The sequence below is a fragment of the Conger conger genome, chromosome 4 (genome assembly GCF_963514075.1).
Source record: "Conger conger chromosome 4, fConCon1.1, whole genome shotgun sequence".
NCBI lineage: Eukaryota > Metazoa > Chordata > Actinopteri > Anguilliformes > Congridae > Conger > Conger conger.
In genome coordinates, this window is record NC_083763.1 from 33,250,732 (window position 1) to 33,266,768 (window position 16,037).

Here is a 16,037-nt window from a genome sequence, read left to right on the forward strand (position 1 = left end):
ATAAAAGCGTCTGCCAAATGACATGTAATGCATTGTGATGGGGAGTATGCATGTGTTGTGACTGATGGGAAAATACTGATAGATGTATTCCACCATGAGCAGCTGAGCCTGAGGTGAAACCTTTAGCACAGATAAAATATCCCGTGACATCTGACCTTTCAGAGGATAACACAGCTGCCTCAGGCTGTTAAAGAAATGGACTGCCTACTGGCCTTAGATCAGTTTCAGATAAATATATAAAAGGCTGTAACCAAGATTTGATTCTTGGTTACCTGATCCCAGGTCAGCATTTGTGTGGATGTTTGGGGGTTCTTTCATTGCTATTTGGCAAGATGTAGCTCCAGGACTGCTCTATGGTGGCACCTAGTGGCCAAAGCAAAAAAAGAAACACAAGAACTGAAAGGAGAACCCAACGGAGAGGTCTTTGGACAGGCAGACAACCCTTCTGATATAAATATACTATGGCAGAAATTGGAACATTGCGCATCTTCCAAAATGTTGGTTGTGTTTTCATTTTTAATAACATTTTCTTCACACATAATTGCATTATAATATAAAAGTGTATATAGGAGATTTCTGCAAAAGAAATAACCAAGTCAGAAAAAGACAGAAAAGAAAAATAGTTTTCACCAAGTGAAAAAGGCCTCAGTGTTAAGTTGCCATGGAGACTTGTAGCACACTAAATGGTTGCGTCCAGGTGTCTATTATAAACAGTTTGCATACACACGCACACACACATACACACATCTCAAAAAATAAAAATAACTAACACCACACATGTGGCAAAGAAAAATATGTGACTTGTGAACTTTTTTTTTGTGAAATGCAAGTTTCTGCTTTTATTTTTATTTTTTGTATAATGAAAAATAGTACCAGTGTGGTGTCATGGTAACCACAATTACGCATTTGTAACTGTTCTGCAGAAGGAGCTAATTGCTATGGCAACAGTCAATACCAATGACTGCAGCCAGTCACTCCTGTGTCACACGGGCATGCCTCATTAGGCCGGTTTGTGACTCATGCATTACACAAAAAATAGGCTCTTTAAAAACTAAACATACAAAGAAACAAAACAAGATTCAAAATGGGGGTAGCGAGGTTCACCATTTCGGTGATACTGTTAATTTTGTGTTTTGTTTGGGGTATTTTTGTATTTGGCACAAAATATTTTGGCTGTGGCGTGGACTCCTCCAAGTTTCTGTCTGTGTGACCCATCCAGTACAAGCCTGTTCATTTGGACAAGACCTTCTTTATATGCTCCACCTCCATCTGCAACACAAGAACATGGCATAGAGTCTATATTTGAGCACAACAGAGTACCTACAATAAAGAATAATCCCATTTTCTTAATTCCATAAATAGTTTTATAGTATTTTACATAACTCCTGTTGGTTCTGATAGTATTTTCGAAGTTGAGTTTTTTGTGGGTTTAATTAGAGGTTTTGTTTTTCCATGCAACTAGCTTCACAACGCCCTTGCGGCACATCAAGAAACAGGTTCAATTTACCTAAAACAAGTATAGTAAGTATGGTAGATAAATGATGCAGGTTGAAATTGAATTATTTTGAAATTAAAACAACTTTTAATTTTGTTCTCACGGCCAAATAAGGAGTTAAATAAAACTGGACTTGTTTCAGATAAATTTAACCTGTATTTTGATATGCCACATAGACGCCATTGTGCAGTTACTGGTATAGAGGAAAAAAAAACCTCTAAGAAAACAAAAACTCCATAAAGAAGCAGGTACTGTACATAAAATACAATGAGAACTAATAGGAATGGTGGAAAATACTATGAAAATACTACCAACCAAGATTGAACAAAACTGAAATGATCCTTTAACACACTTTAGAATACAGCACAGTGTCTACATCAGAACACAGTAGAGTGACTACATTGAGGACACAACATAACATCTACCTTAGGAAACCACACACTCATCCGGATATACAGTACTGTGCAGAAGTCTTAGGCACCCTAGACTTTATATATATATATATATATATATATATATATATATATATATATATATATATGTTTATTTTTTTGTGTGTGTTACTATAAAAGAACATTTTTGTATTTAAATAAAAAAGTAACATATTACTGGAAGCAATTGACTACTTTTTCCATAAAAACTTGATCAAGACTGTCTGAGCTCAGAAGCAAGGGGTCAACCAAAGTTTGCAAAAGAACTGTGGCAAGTTCTCCAACATGTTTGGAACAACCTCCCTGCTGACTGTCTTATAGAACTGCAGGACAGCGCAGGCCATCTCATGCAGAAAAACTCTGTTATGCAGAGTTGATGCAGTTTTAACGCTGAAGGGTGGTCACAAAAAATATTGATTTGATTCACAACTATTCTGCCAAATTACTCAAATGTAATGTAAAATGTATAGTACGTTTATTTAGGATCTTTCATTGAATTATTTTTTGAAAGAATCTTATCTGTACAAAATGTTATACAGGTGCCTAAGACTTTTGGCAATATTTCTAACCTGTGCAGGGCTGGTACATACCACAAGTCTACCAGTGCAATGCTGGTTTACATCTGATGATATCACGTGTGTAACTGAAGTATCACAAAAAGCACACCTGTAGTGACAGACGGATCCTCTTCTCTTCATCAAGCTCACTCATAAGCTGTTTAATTTCTTTTCTATGAGGCAAAAGAACATCAGTTAGATACATTCAAACACATACACGCACACAAACATATTAATACTTTTATTCATGTCCACATACGAAAGTAACATGAAAGGACATAAACAGCGCCACCTCCAAATATGGTGACTACCTATTATGCACACACACACACACACACACACACACACACACACACACACACACACACACACACACACACACACACACACACACACACATTCCCTTCTGCCCCACAGCCCACCAGTATGTTCTGCCCCACATTTGCAGTATCACAGTCATCACTGACAGTCACCCCCCTCCCTTCCCTCCCCTCTCCGTACTTGTGCTGGGCCTTCATCATCTCAATGCTTCCTCTCAGGTCCTTCAGTTGGGTCCTCAGCTCCTCCATGGTTGGGGGCCCCTGGGGACCCAGCTCACTCTTTGGCTTGGTGTCTGGGGCGGAGGGTGAGGGGGGGCGCAGGGCACTGGCGATGGGGACGGGGAGCAGTGAGGAGGGGACACAACTGCTGGAAGACGAGGGAGGCACCGCAGGCTTGGGCGGCAGTGGTGTCTTATTGTCTGGAGCCTGTGGAGACACCCCAACAGGTAAAGACATACTACATCACCATAGCATTCAACACGCCCCAAACAACAAGACTGCTCAAATCACTGCTCAACACACCTCCAAATCATCACATTCAACAGCTCCCAAATGACCACACTCAACACTGTAAGGAAACACCACTCAAGCTAGAGACAGGCAAAATTAGTCAAATATGCACCACCATCAAAGTGCCTCAAGAAGACCTGTGGGGGAAAAAAAAGGGAAAGAAGGATTCATTTTAAACACATTTGTTGAGGTGTAGTCTGGGAAGGTGCGTTTTTTTTTTACAAATTAGACAGTGGGTCTGCCTTCCTGACTGATTGGGAGGGTCGTTCCTCCATCGGGGGATGAGGGCAGAGAAGAGCCGACCAAAGTTGTGAGGAGCAGCTGGAGCTCAAAGAGTCGGTGTAGTGTAGAAGGTAGAAAAGGTATAATGTAGAAGGTGTAGTCATTGTCTGAACATAGGAAGGGGCAGTGCCACTTGGTATGCCAACGCCAGAGAATTGAACTGACAATGGGCAGCCACCAGAAGCCAGTAAAGGGTGTTCAAATGTAGTGTTGCATGAGTAAATTTAGGCAGGTTGAAACAATGGCTTCTTTGGATGACATTTGGATGACATTGCTAATCATGACATATGAGGCACAGATTTGTTTATAAGGAATATGAATGGCAGACGTTTGCACACAACCCTGCAGGTAGCATGCTTTTTATGGGATTGCTTGGGTTTCCTTATGCAAATCACCACCACATTCAATTTATGAAAAATAGACATTCTTCCTCTGATACACCTGGGATACACATAAAATCAAAGGTCTTTTATTAAGAACAAAAGTACGAAGAATTTCTGAAATCTTTTGTGAAGGAGGCCCAGTACACAAGCAAATCACCACACTTATTAGTTGAATTCATTAGCGTATATAATATACCCCTACTGAACAATTCCATTCAGCTGGAAAAATAAGCATATTCTGAGCACATAGCCAGAGCACACACACACAGGGAATTTCAACACTTACACACATGTAACCACATGCAAATACATACTGTACAAGCACATTTCTACATACACACATTGAATACCCTGATGGTCTCCACTCACCTGCTCACCCAAAAAAGAAGCTACATGGCATTTCTGCTTAAGTGAAACCGTAATTCCTCCCATCAGTACTTTTTCAGGAGCTGATATTTCAGCAGTTCCTTAATAGATTCATCTGGCCCTAACCCCATCATACCCCATTAAAAGGGCCTCAGTCTCCATGTGTCAATCTTCATGGACTAGGACACCCCCAACAGGCAGGGTATGGCTGTGCATGCAGTGAGGGGGTGAGGTGGGTGAGGGGGGTACCTTCTTGTTGCCCTCGAAAGCTTTGGGAGAAGGGTAGTCCAGCTCCTCCTTTCCCTTGTCCTTCTCTTGTCTCTCCTCCTCTGGGCTGGGGGAGTCCAGGAGATCTGGGCTGGAGAGAGAGGGCTATAGGAGAAAGAGAGAGATAGAGGGGAACAAAGGAGAATGGGGTGGTGTTAGTGTTGCACAGAGATATGGGGTGGGGGAGACAGAAGGGACAACACGCAGAAGGATGGGATTAGTAAGAACAGAGAAGTCCATAAGTATTTGGACTGCGGTACAACTTGTTCCTTTGGCTCTGTAGTCCAGCACATTGTATTTGAAATGAAACAATTGATGTGCTGACTCAGTGTTTGGGTCAATGGCAGTATTTGACATAATAGTTTAATTTGAGCATGTATTCTTGCAACTTTCAGCTGCTTAAAATCTGCCTATGGTTCCAAGGTAACTGGAGTGGGTTTCCCGAACACATTAACAAGATTAATGGATTAACTAATTATGTGGGCTTCCTGAACACACTCGTGAGACTGACTCTTAAGAGGAACTTAACAACAAACTTCTTTGTCATGCATGCTAAAGGCATGAATAGTTGATCAATCTATGTGGAGTTTCACGTCACGTTTCTAAGCCAATCAACACTAAAAAATGTTAATAAGTTCAAACGTGACAACATATCATGTTTAAACTATTATAATTTTCAGTCTTTCTGAACTAAATACAAAAGCTACTAAATAAAAATGAATATTAAAACATTCCCCAAAAATAATTACGGAAAATTTCCCGAACATTATCCACCCTAAAGGTAATCTCTGAAGTGGCCTAGCGGTTTAGAATGTACTATGATTAGCAATTCTAGCAGAGAGATGTAACAGGGTCCTCTATGTATTCTTATGCATGTTCAGGCACTGGATTTTCTGAAGTAGGCTTCAGCCATGACAATTTAGTCTGTTTTCCACATTGCAGTGGAGGCAGTGTTTTCACCTTATTTAAAGTATTCATTTATTTTCTCAGCCTGCAATCACTATGGTAACAAGATATACCTTTGAAAGCATTAAAACCCACGTTTGTATCTGTAAAACCTATTTTAACATGCCATTGCTTTGCAGAAAACAGTTCCTTATTTTGTAATGTGTGGGTGGTAAAACAAGTGTGGGGGCACCTCACCTTCTCTGCATTTTGGAAATCCCCATCCTACAAGAAATAAGGTAATGTCAGTGTTGTTTTCACAACTACATGCATGTCATTGAAGCGACGATTAAGAAGCATTTTAGCTAATGACATTAAGTTTCCAAAGGTGTATAATTTGTTAGCCTTGCATAGAACAAAACAGCATTTTTTTCGCCTGCAAAATTACCATTTTCAATACGTGTGCAGAGTCTATTGCACTTTGGCAAAAACACTTCTTGAGATTTTATGGTTGAAAGGTTGACATTTTACAACAAATAATGCATTTTGTGATGCCTACATCTATATAGAGGACTTTCTTTGGAGGAGTTCCAAGGAATCTCTCGTCTGAGTGAATAGGATCTGAGGATAAAATCTGAGGGTATTTTCACTGACCCCATTTTATATCGGTGAGCATCTAAATACATTCTCAGAATAATTTACAGACATAGATTAGATACAATACAGAAATACAATACAGAATGCTCATTTTTGGTGATATTGTCCTCAAATTTGAAAGATTTGTCCAGTATTGCTCCATTGGGTTTTTAAGCGCACAAGCCACAACTACAATAATCTGTATCCAGTCAAAAACTGAAAATCTTTTCAGTGAGAAAACTAACTTTGCTTCAGTAATCCTTGGAGTAATTCTGACTCTTGGAAAACAAGCCTCAAAGGGTTACCCTTCAGAAGAGACCAGGATTGTGCCTGTATCAAGGGTTCAAGAATAGTAACCATTTTATTTTGGGTATGTCATTTTTAAGCTTATGTCCAAAAAAGGGGTGATACTTAAAGGGTTAAATGACAATGTTCTTATTAATGGCATGTAATGTGACTAAAAAAAGTCAAGTGATCAATGAGACATCATGTGTGTCACATCATCATGTTTTTTCATTATTTCATTATTGGCATTTGGCAGACGCTCTTATCCAGAGCGACGTACAGTTGATTAGACTAAGCAGGAGACAATCCTCTCCTGGAGCAATGTGGGGTTAAGGGCCTTGCTCAAGGGCCCAATGGCTGTGCGGATCTTATTGTGGCTACACTGACCGGGATTAGAACCACTGACCTTGCGTGTCCCAGTCGTTTACCTTAACCACTACGCTACAGGCCGCCCCTCATGTTTGTTATAATGTAATACACCGTCATTCCATGTGCTTTTTTTTTCTCTACTCGCCATTCCTCTAAACCACTTGCCTCGGGCAATCGTGCGCAATCTTAATTCCAGCCCTGGTACCACTGTCCAAATACTTACAAACTGCACTGCATTGAGAGTGTGTGTTATGTAGGTGTACTGGGGTGTGTACATTGGTGTTAATTATGGATATATGTGTGTTTGCTTGCTATGCTGTCATTCTTATGGTGTTATGTAGATGTATACGTGGGCTTGTAGGTGCGGTGTGTGTGTGTGTGTGTGTGTGTGTGTGTGTACACGAGTGTCACATTCTCAAGCTCTCCTCACATAGAGGAGGTTTAAATTTATCTCAAGGTCAAGCTGGGTGCAGAAGCAGCGCCACTCCAGAAGCAGTGAACAAGGCGAGTGACACCAGCCGCGTACAGTGATGCCATCACACCAGTACTGCAGCATAGTTCCCCGCTGGCCTACTCACAGACGTGAAGACCTGTGACCGCGGCCGTCTGTCTGTGACACGGGGACGAGATGCTGTGGGGTGGTTCAGCTTCTCCGTGGATGATACAATGGAGTCAAAGTCCTCGACTTCTTAAAAAAATGAGACATCACAAAATGACATCAACAAATATTACATAACCCATTCATTGAAACAGCTGGGCTCTCAGATGGAGTTTAAAGCATAGCTTGAACTTTGACCTTTAGCTCAACAAATCAACATAATAATGAACTCTCACCTCAGTTGACAAAGACTGGACCATAGGTTCAAGATAGTTACAGAATCCACTCCTATGTTCTAATATTGAAAATTCCAGTTGTATAGTTAAAATATGTCCATGTTCTTTGAGTCCACTTCAAACAATGCACTTTAATGGAAAAGGTACCAAATGTAATATTCAATACCATTACACATGCAGCCATTTTTAATTATTTAAATTAACTTGACTGTTATCTTCCTTGCTTTGAATATATGTAAGTTTTTTTGTGATTTGTGAATGTGGTTCTTTTAAGAGGAATCTTTCATTTTATTTTCAGCTGTGGCCAGTAGCCTCACTTGGAAACATGGTTGGCTAAGTAACACCCAGGGATGGTCGGCTATCATCTTTCCCTGACTCGTATAATAGATTTAATCTATTTTACCTTCCTCAGATCCTGTAGTTCTGAGATTGTAGTCGGTGAAAGAGAGATTTAAATATTCTGAGAAGAAAGGTCTGCCTTCAATGACTCCTGTCTTGGGGTTATAACACTGCACTATGGGTATGCCAGTTTGTGAGAAAACATATATGTATTTATGCATGAGATAAGTATAAAATGTTAGCTTAAAAATTCACTAAAAACACAAACAAATGGTTGTAATCGATGTAAAATAATATCTTGAGCAGGTGTTAGTCTGTTAACATCAACCTCTAGGCTAAAAGTTGATTTGGCTCCTGACAAAAAACACACCGTATATATCACCGAAGCCTGGATTCGGTCAGAATTTGTCCTGAGGTGTACAGTATACTGTATGTCATGCCCTTCCCCAACCCACAGGAACCTCTATCCATCAAAGCCTTCACTACCAGTGGTCCCATCCCCAACTGCTCAGACTTATTAATGATGTCATAGTTCATCTTATACAAATGGCACAATATGAGACGGTGTTGCCTGTCTTTCGCCCCAAAAAATAAAGGGTCATGTTATCATGCCATACAGCACCTGGCCTAATAATACGGGGCCAAAGAGGAGGATGGCAGTAATGAGCATTGGTCTTCATGCAGGCAAGCATGCTGAGATGGAGATGGAGAAGGAGAGAGAGGGGAAGAGTGGGAGGTAGGGTTGGGAGAGGGTCTTACCAGCGGTGAGCGCAGAGCTGAAGTTGCCCATAGCAACAGAGCGAGAGAGTGACAGAGAGCTAGGAGCTGGGTGACAGATGGGGTGAAACGAAAAGAAAACTGCAACAAGAAAGGATAGTCTGAAAGCAATGATAGAGAAGAAGAAGTCAGTCATCTGCTCCCAGGGGAGGCAGAAAACAAGTCTAACTGTGCCAGTTATACACACCTGTACTTTCCCTTTAATCGAAACTGCCAAATTGAAACAAAATGGAAACAAGGAAATAACAGTACTTCCTACACAATAATGGTTCTCAACTCTTGAACTCTAGAGACAGCAACTGACTTTTGACTGGTGCAGTACAGCAGAAGCCCAAATAGAGCATGTACCTTTCCAAGAATTTACCTGATTGACCTACGCTGAACATAAACCTGACTGGATGTATCCATACACGACACAAATTAACTCAACCCCTCTTGAACACCAACTTATTTGACTGGAACAAGCAATGGCCAGTAAGTGGATCTTCAATTCAAAACACTGTGACTTCTGACCTGGTCTGGTGAGACGACCCCTCAATGCTGATGTTACCCTCAAAAACTTTTGTTAAACTATCTCGAAGATTTTACTCCACAACAGTACTTCTACACTACACTCAGTGACCACTTTAAAAGATACACCTTTCTAGTACTGGGTAGGACCTCCCTTTGCTCCCAGAACAGCCGGAATTCTTTGTGGGATGGATTCAGCAAGGTGCTGGAAACATTCCTTTAGATATTCTGGCCCATGCTGACATGACAGCATCATGCAGTTGCAGATGATTTGATATCAGCGCATTCATGCTGCAAATATCCCATTCCACCACATTCCAAATATGCTCCATTGGATTGAGATCTGGTGACTGTGGAAGACACTGGAGTGTACTGCACTCATTGTCATGTTTGTGGAACCTGCTTGAGATGACGTGCCATTTAAACAATGCTCAATTTGCATTAACAGGTCTAATCCATGCCAAGAAAAAACATTACCTACAGCAATACACCACCACCACCAGCCGTGGATTCATGTCATTTACACCACATTTTGCACCACAATCTGCATGTCACAGCAGAAATTAAGATTTGTCAGACCAGGCAATGTTGTGACTTCCATTTTTAACTGTTCAGTTTTGGTGAGCCTGTGCCCACTGTAGCTTCAGTTTCCTGTTCTTAGCTGACAGGAGTGGAACCTGGTGTGGTCTTCTGCTGCTTTGTCCACTTCAAGGTTCAACATGTTGCATTGTCTTCTGCATACGACTGTTATAATGCGTGGTTATGTATGCACTTGCGCTGTAACCTGAAGGCAGCATTTTTTAGGGGGGGATTGCTTAGGATTTTGTTTAGGCAAATCAACATTCAAGCATGCACATTCAATTCTCAAACAACTGGGATTCATCCTCTGATACACCAGGGATACGCAAATCGAAGCTCTGATTATTGCACAGACAGTGCATAGTGGTATGTTTAACTTTTATGTTTTTGCACCCATTACCAGATCTGTGTAGGCCATCCGTCCAACAACCATCTGTCTCCTGATTTGACAAGTCTTTAGCTTTCCCCATGTTGATGGGTGACAAAGGCATTTTACATGTGTGTTACCTCATTTTTATACCTTAGTGACACAGAAAGTAATGAACAGCTACAATAAAGTTCAACACTGAGAGGAAGTTAAGCAGAATTTTGTATTAGATTTAACTTTGCTTGATTTTATTTAAAATAATCTTTAGGGGTGGTGACAATAATTTAGGCCACACCTATGTTTCTGAGAAACATAACAGCATTTGAAAGAATAATTGTATGATAATAAAAATACAAAATGTTCGATATTTGATCATAAATCCACAGCTAATTGTCCTTCTGTTTATCTTCTTAAGCTTTTTTCCCCTCATTTTTTATCAATGGTGCCAAAAATCATTGACCTAACTGTATACGTTACGTACCCAGAGCAACTTACACAGCTTTAGTTTAGTTTTACATATAATCCTTAGAGCTGAGTATCAGTATCAAACCTAAAACATTGTCAGCTCAGTTCCCTTGCCATTACACCATGCTGCGACCCAATCCTAGCATAGTGCTGTAACCTCATCTACAGCTTTTACCTTGTTCCTACCCGCTCTACACATCACTCTGCTCATGCACAGTCCCATACTACACACCACCCTGCTCCTGTACCCTGGAAAATGGTAAATGGACTGCATTCATATAGTGTTTTTATCCAAGGTGCTTTACAGTGCTGCAAGGTGCCTCTTAGTCCCCCATTCACACACACACTCACACACTAACGGTGATAGGGTGCCATGCAAGGCCCCAACCAGCTCATCAGGAGCTATTGGGGGTTAGGTGTCTTGCTCAGGGACACTTCAACACACCCAGGGCGAGGGATGGAATTGGCAACCTTCCGACTGCGCCTACTCCCTCCCTGACTACACTCACATTTCCCCCTACACCAAACCTAAACTATACACCACTCTGCTCATGCATCCTTCCATACTATACATCATTCTGCCCTACACCCTCCCATACTACATACCACCCTGCTACTACACCCACCTAAACTACACACCACTCTGCTCATGCACCCTTCCATACTATACATCATCCTGACCATACACTCTTCCAAATTATACACCAATGTGATCCCACACCAACTCCAATCCCTGCACACCCTGACCCCATTCCCCTAAAATTCATGCCCCCTTTTTCTACCGTCCCTGGACTCCTTCTAATTCCACGCCCCTGAGACTCTAGACCTCCCCTAACTGGCTCTTCACCCCTCATTTTCTTCATACCATTCTTAAATTACAACCTATAACATGGCCCTTGAATCTACACTCCCCCTAGAGGGGAAAAAAGGAACAGGGTTTGTGGGACGGGCTCTATGGTAACTCTACACCAGTGTGTGGTGGGTGGCGAGAGGTATTGTCAGGACTATGTTTAGCTCAGTGCAGGCAGACGGTCGGTCAGACTCACCGATATCATTGGGCCTGTCCGAGGACCCCTTTTCCAGCGAAGAAACCCCGCCTTCCCACCTGGGGATCTCACACCTGTGGGCACAGGTGGTTTCGGGGGGAGGTCAGTTTAAAGAGATGATCAACTGCCACGTACAACCACAAAAACAGTCAGGAGAATGCGTGGGAGAGAGAAAGCAGAAAGGGAGGAGGAAGAGAGACAAGGAATGAGATACACAGAAAGAAAACAGATGGAGGGAGAAGGAGAGAGAAAGAAAGACAGACAGAGAGATAGGGCAGGATCGAACAGCCAAGAATGCTTCCGTCTCTAGTCACACTTCACTTTCCTCTGACCAATCCCAGCAGAACATAGACCCTCCCCATGCCTTATATGGATGTATCCTGCAGCCAGTCACCCAGCGGCTGGGAAGACAGCTGAAGCAGTGAGATGGACAACCCTTCCCCCTACATCCCACTCTCAGTCACTTGTTCAAATTTTTGAAAAGGTTTCTTGAGTTTCTTCATCTTGCTTCCTTCTTTTTGATTCCTTCTAGAGGAAAAGACAGAAACAAGGAAAGCAAGAAGGAGGATTTCGACATCCTCATTGGTTCCAGTTTTCATGAGTATGGCCCAGGGTTGCATGAATTTCAGTACTCCACCAAGGGTCCTCTTTTTGAAAATGTCAAAACAATAATCATTGCAATCATCATTGTTAATTAAGAGGGACATGAGAATGAGAAGGCAATGTTTATACTCATTGACACATTCTGACATGATTCTATGTGATTCTGTTTGAGACTATTTCAGATCAATTTATGTTATGAAATGACTACTTTTTGAAATGTTCAGGAGTGTTTTATAGGTCTATATGGGATGGGCACCTTGAAATGAGGTGCAGGACATTTCAATACAAATCAATCAAATCAAAATCAATGTCTGACTCAATCGCTTATTCTCATGCATCTCTTCCTCACGTCCTCCTTAGCTCCACGCAAACAAAGAGATGTAAGCCATGAGATATGAGGATGGCGGAACCGAGGCAACATTTATTAGGTAAATGGAATGTCCTTGCTCAATCAAGCGTAAGTTTGAAGCAAAGTCAATTACAGACATGGCAGATGTGGAGAAGTGGATCCACAGGTGAATTGTTTATACGTCACGCATTCTGAAAGAATATAGTTAAAATATGTGATTGGAATCAACTAAATGCAATGTGGCATTGAATTAAAGTACATTATAATGCTTAGAGCATTTCAGACTTTGTTATACAGTGAGCACCATACTTAACTGAACAGTGACATATTTAATGTTATTTTTGTTCTGTACTCCAGCAGTTTGAGTTTGAAAGGATACAATACAATGAGATTGAAGTGCAGACCAACAGTTTTAATTTGAGGGTATTTTGATCCCTATCGGATGAACCGTTTAGAAATTATAGTACATAGTCCCCCCTCCCCATTTTCAGCCATCAATGTAGAATAAAGTAATCATTTGTAATATTAGTTTGCATATCCTTTGCATGCAATGACTGCTTGAAGTCTGTGATGCATAGATATCACCAGACATTGGGTATCTTCCCTGGTGATGTTCTGCCAGGCCTCTACTGCAGCAATCTTCAGTTGCTGCTTGTTTTGGGAATTATTTGCCTTCATTTTCAAGGATTTTCCACTTGTTGGTCATCAAAAACCCAAGCTCTAGCAGTATGTTTCTGGTCATTGTCATGTTGCATGATGAAGTGCCGTACAATAAGTTTGGAGGCATTTAATTTAATCTGAGCAGATAACATATTTCTGTTGACTTCAGGATTAATCGTTCTATTTCGGTCTGCAGTCACATCAAGACTAGTGAGCCCGTTCCACTGGCAGCCATATAGGCCCAAGCCATAACACCCCCTCCACCATGTTTCATGGATAAGGCTTTGGATTTGGATTTTTTTTCTCCATACTCTGCTCTCTCCATCACTCTGGTACATGTTAATATTTGTCCCATCTGTCCACAAGACTTTGTTCCACAACTCCTGGGGCTCCTTTAGATGCTTTTTAGCAAACTGTAATCTTGCCACTCTGTTCTTCAGGATTATCAGTGGTTTGCATCTTGTAGTGTACCCTCTGTAGTCCTGCCGGTGTAGTCTTCTACCTATGAAACATCTACACCTGCATCCAGAAGAGTCTTTTTGATCTGTTAGGCCGTTGTCAGGGGGGTTTTCTTCACCATAGAGAGCATTCTCTGGTCATCCACTACAGTGGTCTTCCTTGGTCAACAGGGTCTTTTGACAAAATTTAGTTGTTTTCTTTCTTGTAAATAATGAACCAAACTGTTGACTTGGGCCTGCCCAGGGTTTTTGCAATGTTCCTGATTGACTGAGCCTTATGATGGCCAGCTTAATTTGACACAGTGATCCTCTTCATGTTGTTACATCCCAACAACAATCTCCAAAGGCAATTGCAAAGTATAGAATGAAGACTAGGCATCAGCTGTTCTGCATTCACTAACAAATTCACAAATTAATACACTGTGAAGCTAATACAAGAAATACTTGTAGTACCTTAAAATCCAAACTGATCTGATATGGATGAAAATAACCTCAAATTAAAGCTGACAGTCTGCACTTCAACCCCATTGTCATTGTATCCTTTCAAACTCAAAGTGCTAGAGTACAGAACCAAAATAACACAAAAATGTGTCAATGTCCAATGAATTATGGTGCTCACTGAATGTATTAATTTACTGGTGATTTATTGTTCTATAATGTGCACCTGTTCTGCATACATCATCAGCTACTCAACTTTACTGCTTAAGTTAAAATTATTTGTATATTTACTTATTTTTGTTACTACATGGTATTTTGTTCATACATTTGAACATGGTCCTTTTGGATCATTAACCTGTTCAGTCCCAAGCCTAATATGAACTAGCTTCACCCAAATGCCAAGGGGTTTTGGCTTTGGTTGAGAAAGTTGTGAACATTTAGTAAGGTTTTAATATGGGCTCAAAACAATAGTATAGCAGTCATTATTGATTGGTTGAAACGGTATAAGGTCTATATTGGGACCGAAAGGGTTAATGTAGTTGTTGCAATTTAAATTTACATTTGGATTACTTTACTAAAGCAAAGAACTGACAACAGGCGTCACAAGGAGGTCACAAGACAAAGACAAAGGGAATGAACAATGTATTTCGAATGTATCTGAATAGTCAAACAGAATATTTTTATTTTTTTGTCTTATGTTTTTAGAATACATATTCAAATGCAATTGTTTTATCCAGTGGACAGCACAAGTCTGTATGAGTGCTAGTATGCCTGTAAGTAATAGAAGGGTGTGAGTAGCACACACTGTCAGAGGGTAAATGTATGTAGTAGGACTCACGGGATATTAGGGACAGCAGGCCTCTCTGGTCTCTCTGGCCGTTTTGGGGCAAAGGAGGTGGGCCGGCCCAAGGAGTTGGTTGTTTTGGGGGGCAGAGGCTTTTTTGGGGGAATGGCAGGAAGTGCTGGCTTTGGAATGTCCCCAGTCTTCATGTCCTCGCCTGTTACACGCACACACGCACAAATGCACAAGCCTCTATTCAGAAGACTGAACTTACACAACATCTTAGACATAGTACAAATCTGTAGAGGGCAGAAATGCACTACACTTCTATTTGTACAAAGGTACACACACAGTCACTCTCACACACTCACACGCAAACATACACCCTGAGTAAAGTGGGGCATAGCAAGCAGAGAGTGGCCAGAACAGACTGATGCAGGCCAAAGCAGGGCAGAACAGGTTATACCTTTCTCTTCTCCTCTCTGGGGCAGTGACTCGGGACGCTCTGGAGGGACCTTTTTAGCATCTGGCTTTTTGTCTGAGGAAGTCAAAGGTCACCAGATTCAGGTAGACATGATGTCACGCTTGTACTGTGAGATATTAGTAGCACATCACTCAGTCAGTGTGTCAACCGCTACTGTGCCGTAGAGTTACTAATGCTCACCAAATAGGACAATTGAGGAGGGCACATAAACCATGCAGATGCCTGCCCTGATGTGTGATGTTAACATCATTAGTCAACAATATCACTGGCCAGACCACCAGAACAACAACAGGCAGTGTCATCAACAAATACGTGTACACACACATATAATCACACACGCACGCACGCACACACACACACACACCACATCACTGTTTTGTTTTGCCACTTGAGGGCAGAGGAGGAATGAACAAATGAGACTCAATGAAGCTCCATCCGTTGGATATAGTTCATATAGTGTTAGATCAGGACAGTGGCGGTGATATAGGTGGTGCAGCAGGTGCAGCGGCACCAGGGCCAATGCATTAATGTTAATGTGAGCTAACTTCCTTCTTACATTGC

At 41.3% G+C, this 16,037-nt stretch overlaps 1 protein-coding gene across 5 annotated transcripts in view; it reads right to left on the reverse strand.

Annotated features, from left to right (window-relative positions):
* Window positions 1–498: 498 nt before the first annotated feature.
* The window catches only part of sh3kbp1 (SH3-domain kinase binding protein 1), a 93,798-nt gene continuing 78,259 nt past the window's right edge, over window positions 499–16,037 (reverse strand). Inside the window, exons 11-19 of one of the 5 annotated variants that reach the window (XM_061238273.1) lie at window positions 15,459–15,530; window positions 15,050–15,209; window positions 11,704–11,777; window positions 7,365–7,471; window positions 5,755–5,781; window positions 4,594–4,716; window positions 2,985–3,229; window positions 2,593–2,656; window positions 499–1,269 (exon numbers count right to left, since the gene is read on the reverse strand). In XM_061238273.1, coding sequence (XP_061094257.1) covers window positions 1,231–1,269; window positions 2,593–2,656; window positions 2,985–3,229; window positions 4,594–4,716; window positions 5,755–5,781; window positions 7,365–7,471; window positions 11,704–11,777; window positions 15,050–15,209; window positions 15,459–15,530 — 911 coding nt within the window. In that variant the 3' untranslated portion in view covers window positions 499–1,230. Of the gene's footprint in view, window positions 1,270–2,592; window positions 2,657–2,984; window positions 3,230–4,593; window positions 4,717–5,754; window positions 5,782–7,364; window positions 7,475–11,703; window positions 11,778–15,049; window positions 15,210–15,458; window positions 15,531–16,037 lie in introns of all 5 variants that reach the window. The other 4 variants (XM_061238272.1, XM_061238276.1, XM_061238275.1 and 1 more) reach the window with 4 other exon arrangements.